The sequence below is a fragment of the Macrobrachium rosenbergii genome, chromosome 30, assembly GCF_040412425.1.
Source record: "Macrobrachium rosenbergii isolate ZJJX-2024 chromosome 30, ASM4041242v1, whole genome shotgun sequence".
Lineage (NCBI taxonomy): Eukaryota > Metazoa > Arthropoda > Malacostraca > Decapoda > Palaemonidae > Macrobrachium > Macrobrachium rosenbergii.
This window is the reverse complement of record NC_089770.1, coordinates 10,381,001-10,388,611: the sequence shown is the minus strand read 5'-3', so window position 1 is coordinate 10,388,611 and position 7,611 is coordinate 10,381,001. Positions and strand designations below refer to the sequence as shown.

The following is a 7,611-nucleotide window of genomic DNA, read 5'->3' as shown; positions in this document are numbered from 1 at the left end:
GAAATTCCAAGTCGTTCTTTTTGTTTCTCTACACACATGACTGCCTAAGACTTGCACATCGATGTTAATAATTTCAACATCTGCCGAACGAAATGCGTCCAGTGGGGATAAAATGATCGAGCAACCCTCTTGCACCTGGCCTTCGGCTTCCACCCAGCAGGATTAAATCATTCCGAGATCTTACCAAGAAGGCATCAAAGTTTAAAAACCCCCCTTTTGTAAGAAATAAAAAAAAGAAGGATGATTTCTCTACTCTTCACAAAATGGCCCTCGACTTCTTCTTCTTCTTCTTCTTCTTCTTCTTCATCATCTTCTCCTTTTTCTTCTTCTTCTTCTTCTTCTTTTCCCTGTCTAAATCTACAAACTTAGATGTATTTCCTGGTGACCCAAACGGCCAGGCGTGGATGGACCAGAGACCCAATCTCGCAGTTCACTGTCCGGGTCTCGCCGTTGATGACGAAGATGGCGGCCTCCGCGGGGGATACCATGTAGTGCCCGAATACCCCGGAGGAGACGATGCCTCGGTTGGTGTTGCCCCACTCGGCCAGGGATGGGGACATGGCCTTGCCCACTCCTGTGATCATCTCGACCTTCCCTGTTGGGGGACAAGAGGTTCCCATGGAATCAAATTTTAATCTCGTGACCGACATTTAAAAATTTCTTCTAGTGGCCACTATTACTTACAACACACTTTAGTGATATTTATTCGTGTAAATACTCTCTATTCTAGTGGCCCCCATTTTAAAAATGTACTAAAGTGGCACTCATGATTTTATATACACTAGTACACACATTTTCTTTTAAATACAATCTACTGGCACTCATTACTTTAAATACCCTACTGGCAACCATTAACTTAAATAGACCTTAGTGACACCCATTTCTTTTTCAATGCATTCCAGTAGCCCCATTCCTTCAAGTACGCACGAGTGAATCTTATAATTTCAAATGCCCTCCAGTAGCACACATTTTTAATACACTCTGGAGGCATCCGTTATTTAAAATCAACCCAGTGACACCTATTGTCTTATATACACTACTGTCATCTATTTTCAATAACTTTCAGTGACACATATGTTTGTTCAAAGGGCAAAGGATAATGGGGACTGGCAAATCTAACGTACTCTTCTAGCCCAGGCTCACAGAAAACAAGAAAAAATATTTCAACATAGCCCCCACAGAAAACAACAAACAAAATTTCAACAAAGGGCCCACAGGAAAAAAACCAATTTCGACAAAGGCAACACAGAAAACAAGAAAATAAAAACAATTTCAACAAAAGACCCAAAGAAAACAAGATAAAAAAACAATTTCAACAAAGGCCCCACAGAAAAAAACTGTTTTCAACAAAGGGTCAGTAACTTACAGAGAAGACTTTGCTTTTCTCAAAAATCAATCCCCTAAATGACCCTTCTTGACCTTACCTGTGTGCAGGTCAAGGAAGAAGATGTCGTCCTTGTCCGTGGAGGCGGCGTACATGTCGTAGCTGTGGGTCAGCCTCGACGGGAAGAATGTGACGTCACTGACGTTGAGGGTTGTGATGACGTCGAAGACGTACTCCAGACCGTGGTCTTAAAAAAAATAAAGTTTGCATATTATGTCACGTACATTTCCTATGTGCAATCAATGCAATGTATTTTATACATTACATGCATCCTTATCCTTCACTATTTAAATATTAAGCTGAGTGTATGGTATTCATATAGACAATATACGTAAAATTCATTTAACATTAGCATGAATTAATTTAACAGGCCTAGTGAGTCCCGTTTTCTAAAGTCCCAAAGAACTCGCAAAAAGGATCTTTTTGTAAATGAGGGTGAACACTGGATCAAGGAGAACAAAGAAATTGGACAGCTAGACAGAAACCACCAATTGGACGTTCGGAAAAAAAAAAACCCTTACGTTCCTGCTAGGATGTCCCTTGCTACTGTTGGGGATACCACCCCCACGGAACTCCCAAGGACACTACACCTGTTAAATCAACACCTAACTGGCCCCACTCCTCACCTGTAATTATAAAAAAAAACCTAGGTTCCTTCCAAGACGTCCCTTGCTAAGGGTACCGTAAGGGATACCACCCCTACGGAACACCCAAGGACACTACACCTGTAAAATCAACACCTAACTGCCCCCACTCCTCACCTGTAACTTTTTGGACGACGATCTTGACGTGGTACAAAGTATCCACAGTGATGACGAGGGACGAATCAGGCACGACGTGGGGTGTTCCCATGAGGGTCGTCTTGTGGCTCAGAACCGCGTCGGTCAGGTAGTCCAAAACCAGCTGTCCTGTGCGGCGTCCAGTCACTGGTTCGTGGCACTCCATGACTACAAGGCCATCTGGAGGAGTTGGAGGAAAACACAACAGGTAAATTGAAAGTCCAGGAAGGGTGGGAAGGGAGACATTAATGTTTTGTTATACTAACACGGCCAAAAAGGAAAAAGGATTAGGCATTAAAGTGAAAAGAACCGAATTTATGATAACGGCAAAGGCCTAGGAACAAATTAGAAGCGGGTTCACAAGAGGTGGCACAAGAATGAAATCTGACCATTTCACACTCTTGGCAGCTGGATAAAAATAAAATATGCATAGTAACACCTAAGTTAAGAATAATGTTGGGGGCAACATGAGTGTATTTAATGAAATGAAAAAAGAAATTGCTGAAAAATAGGCATATATCAGTAGAGACTGGAAGCAGAAGAAACGTAGATGCGGAGTCGAGTAACAAATAAGTATTGAAATGCTTACCAAAATATATTATGATTTAATTTAGTGGACTTATTTACAGGATAGACAGTTTGCAAAACAGGTTTGTGAGAGATGTTTTTATTGTGTTTAATCAAAATAATCGTTTTCGTTATCAGTGACCACTGCTGTCATAACATATTTTGATCTATCATCCATCAGGCAATCTAGCAACTTCGCTTCCAAGTAAAATAAAGTCTCTGTTAACAAAAGGTGTTAGGGCAACAGAGAAAACGACCTAAAACATTATACCAAAACCAGGGCATACAATACACAAACAACAAACTTAATAACTCACGTAATGATGAAAACACGAGGTGTTGTGGGACGCAGTTGTAAGGCGTGAGATCGACCGTCTTCACGTACTTCATGTTGGCCAAGTCCAACTTGTACAGGCCCCTTTGGTTGGTGTGCGTCACGTAAGCGTACCGGAAGTCGTGGCCCAGGTCCTGTGAAAAGGAGACCCAAATTCTCTAGTGAGATGGACCGATGTCCAATTTCGCGTGGAAGACTGTGCGTTTGTGGCATAATCAGTCAATTTTTATAAGGCATTTTGGTGGGTTTTCAGAAGCAGACTACTATTCTTATCAGTCTGGTGGCTTGAAGGGGTCATTGTGGCTAAGAATTGTGTAAAAAATTCCTTAGGAAACTACGAGATAACATCTCTCATTTGCGGATAGATAGACAAATAGATTAAAATTTCATGATCTAACAAAATACTAGGCAGTATCTCCCACTGACCACTGTCAAGAAAAACTGAAAACCCCCCCCAAAAAAACACATACAAAGCAACATTTTTCTTTAACCTGTACCAAAAAAACTCATATCCACGACTGAAAAACACAAGCCAATGTCTCTCTGACCAAAACACACACACACGTCAAAGTCTCTCTGACTTATATCGAATGAAATACTGCAATGCAAGAACAGACACCCAGACCTAAGACAACACGAGGTAATCTCTCTCTCTCTCTCTCTCTCTCTCTCTCTCTCTCTCTCTCTCTCTCTCTCTCTCTCTCTCTGACCTGTGTTGGAGGCACGAACAGGTTCTTGACGAGGTCGAAGTGACCGTCAATAGGCTCCGGGTGGACCGTGTGGTGCTTCTTCTTTTGGGAGGCATCACGAATGACCTGGAAAAAGAAAGGAAAAGGAATGAATAACAAAATAGTGGCATCAACATATCATTAAAAAGGTCTTCATAACTGAAATGGTAACTGTCTAGCTGAAATATAAGATAATAGATCCCCGTTAAAAACATCCCTTAAACAGACACAAACGCACACACACACACAGACAAACACACTCATTTGCTTGTGAAATTCTGACCCCTTCTATGCACAAACAGATGCTGAACTGGATCCTTTTGACCACTTACACAAAAACACTAGAGAACATATTATGTTTACCAGGGGGCTTCTGACCACTGCTAACAAAGACACGAGAATCCCACACAAGCAAATTCACCAGGACATTTTTGATCCCATGAAAGCATATGCATACAGTCAAACAAACAGACACACTTACACACACAAACACACAAGCACATTTACCCCCAAATGAGATGACTCCTTCTATACCAACACATGCGAATATAAACAACACCCAGAGAAGCGTGTAGATTTTGATCTCTTAAAAAAACACGCACACACAACAAATGCAAGCACAATCACATCTGCTTGGCTGCCTGCGCCCTTGCACGCAAACAAAAGCAAAAACACGTAAAGACAAACATTATTTAACAGGATGGTGGTTCTGACCCCTACACAAAAGCATGTGAACACAAACAGACACACATACAGATACTGAATGCACTGGAGCTCAAATACAGATACATTTGCTTGCAAACAGACACGCAGACATTTTTCCCATAATATTTTTTACCCCTTTAACACAAACACAAGCACACGCACACGCACAGACAGGCACAAGCATATTTACCTGGATGGTCTTGACACCTTCGTCCTTAGTGGATCGCCAATTCAAAACCCAAACTTGATCCAAATTGGGAACGTAGGACACCTCTACAGGGTACTGGTCAGTCACAATTACCTGTTGGCATGATGACGAAAAATCAAGCTTAGTAATACTTCTATTTTCTTTGCCTAAATAAAAATATGTATTAAAAAATCCTCAAGCTTATTAAGAAACTTTTCTTTCTTTCTCTCTCTAAATAGAAATATATATTAAAAATCCCAACTTCAGCAGGGCGTTAGCATAATTATACTTTCAGTTCGGTGTTAGGATAATTATTTATCCAACCTGAAAAAAAAATGACACAATACACGCAAACTACTTAACGGTTCTAAACAGGTACATTATGTTTATACTAAGAAACTTTTCTCTTTTTTCTCTCTAAAAAAATATTTTTAAAAATCCTCTTCAGCAGGGCGTTAGCATAACTGTTCTTACAAAATGCAAGCAAACTACTTAACGGTTTTTAACAGGTATATTACGTCTATAGTAAGAAACTTTTCTTTTTTCTCTCTCTTAAGAAAAATATGTACTAAAGAAATTCCATCTTCAGAAGGGCGTTAGCATAATTATACTTCCAGCTCGGTATTAGCATAATTATCCATCCACCCTTCACAGAAACTTACACAACACAAGCAACCTATCAAACGGTTTTTAATAAACACATTACATTCATCATAAATCATCATTAATAATAAATAAGTCGCAGACTGCTTACGTCAACAACGACCATCTGCTGGACGGAGACTACCAAGACGCGATCCCTTCTGGGCTGAGTCACGTAGATGTATCTTTCGGCAACGTTGATGGCCCTACCCCAGGAGCAGTTGGTACCTGTGGCGGAGAATTCAAAAGTCCGGTTTTCACTGACAAATTCTTTAGTGTACGGAAGGAAAGGAATATAATAATTAGGTCAAAGGCCTAGATCTGGGATCTGTGAGGTCATTCAGCGCTGAAAGGGAAATTGACAGTAAGAAGGTTTGAAAGGTGTAACAGGAGGAAAACCTCACAGGTGCACTAAGAAACAGCTGTTAGGAGAGGGTGGAAAGTAAGAAGGAAAAAGATAATATGAATGGAAGTACGGTATAAGGAATGAAAGGAGTCGCAGCTAGGGCCCAAAGAGACGCTGCAAAGAACCTTATCTAATGCCTACAGTGCACCGCGTGAGATCCATTGATGTCACCACCCCCCTATGGAGGTAATAGTGTAAGCAATCATGCTTGTCCACGGCCAATGCCCTTGACAATGGATAGGGCTATCGTTTTTCCCTTCCTTGATTTACGAAATTCAGGCTGTCAAGTCGAGCACTGGGTCACTTTCGCCCATACAGCGCCCAAGCCAGTGAAAAAAATGTTGGTGTGGTTTGACAACAAGATAAAGAGTTCCAGAAAATAAAGGAAATGAAGTACAAGCATTTACAATCAGATGTATCAATTAGAGGTGTTGGACAGGAAGACTGAAGAAGGAAGCGGGAACGGAGGTAAAGTAAAAGGCCGAAAAGTGGATGCAGCTGGGGGCCGAAGGAATTGAAGGGACGATGCAAACACCCTTTAGTGATGTTTACAGTGCACGATGTAAGGCGCACTGACGGCGCTGGCCCCCTACGGAGTTCCTTTCTTACGGGCCTGGGTTAGATAACGGCATTAGGATTTCCTCTCTATCAGCCCTTATTCTCTTGTAAAAACAAATAAAAGAGAAATCAGATAAGACGTAATAAGCCCATAAATACCAAAGTATCATGGACTTATCACGTCTTGGTCTATTTCTTCTTTTAGTCATTATTAAATAACGAATACGGTTTTCGATAATCTAAGTATTTCCTTCAGAATTTCCTCTTCCTCAGCTATCAATCGTGGACTTCGACCAATCAATTCACCGGGCAATATTTCCCCCCAAATTCTTTTACTATTTCCGAGGCATCAGTTTCTTCTCCGACTGAAAGCAGTTTCGTAATTAACCTGTCATGATTTTTCTCAGAGATTTCGTTCAGTAAAATTCTCCAGCCCGTGGAGAAAGAGTTGCCGATTAGTCTATATTCTTTTAAGTATTGAAGAGGATGAGCGAACAACCTGGTGTCTTTGACTAGTCCAGGCCTGAAGAAGACGAGGAGAAGATGGGGAAGAAAGAAATTAGATGTAAGGAAGAGTAGAAAATAGACAAGAATATGAAGGAAGAAGGAAAAAGCAAAGAAGATGGAGGTGAAGAGGAAACAGATAAGAACACAAAGATAAATAAAAGATAAACATAAGGCACAAAGAAAGAAATATGGTAAAGGAGAGGGAATAAAAAGGATAAGAAAACGGGAAAAGACAAGAAAATTGGAAAGAAAAAGATAATAAAGGACAAGAAAAAGATAATAAAAGGACAAGAAAAAGATAATAAAAGGGGAAAAACAAAGACAAGAAGCAAGAAAAGAATTCCGAAGCAAGGAAGTTAAGGGAAAGAACCAATTAACGTCTTTCTATCTGATTTTTGTTGACTTCCGCTGGTTAATCCCTAATGGCAATCCACGACAATCGACTAACAACCAAGGACATAATTCCAACTGATCCTCCGGCTGTGAGCCTTGAGAGAGAGAGAGAGAGAGAGAGAGAGAGAGAGAGAGAGAGAGAGAGAGAGAGTGACTTGTTTCTCAGTAGCACCAGAAAGAGGGAGAGAGAGAAACTTGCTTCCTTGTAGCACAATCCAGGGACACAGCTGAGAGAGAGAGAGAGAGAGAGAGAGAGAGAGAGAGAGAGAGAGAGAGAGAGAAGTGACTTGTTTGCCCGAAGCACCAAACACAACTTACAGAGAGAGAGAGAGAGAGTCGCTCGCTCTCCCGTAGCACAATCCAGAGAGAGAGAGAGAGAGAGAGAGAGAGAAGAATTTGTTTGCCCAAGCACCAAACACAA

General features: G+C 41.0%; 1 protein-coding gene across 7 annotated transcripts in view; it reads right to left on the bottom strand.

The window, feature by feature from the left end:
* Positions 1 to 253: 253 nt before the first annotated feature.
* The window catches only part of LOC136855013 (follistatin-related protein 5-like), a 350,946-nt gene continuing 343,588 nt past the window's right edge, over positions 254 to 7,611 (bottom strand). For 5 of the 7 annotated variants that reach the window (XM_067131724.1, XM_067131725.1, XM_067131728.1 and 2 more), the window contains 7 exons: positions 5,439 to 5,554; positions 4,688 to 4,798; positions 3,775 to 3,879; positions 3,048 to 3,198; positions 2,146 to 2,343; positions 1,425 to 1,571; positions 285 to 595 (listed from right to left, as the gene is read on the bottom strand). In XM_067131724.1, the coding sequence (XP_066987825.1) occupies positions 366 to 595; positions 1,425 to 1,571; positions 2,146 to 2,343; positions 3,048 to 3,198; positions 3,775 to 3,879; positions 4,688 to 4,798; positions 5,439 to 5,554 (1,058 nt within the window). In that variant the 3' untranslated portion in view covers positions 285 to 365. Of the gene's footprint in view, positions 596 to 1,424; positions 1,572 to 2,145; positions 2,344 to 3,047; positions 3,199 to 3,774; positions 3,880 to 4,687; positions 4,799 to 5,438; positions 5,555 to 7,611 lie in introns of all 7 variants that reach the window. The other 2 variants (XM_067131729.1, XM_067131726.1) reach the window with 1 other exon arrangement.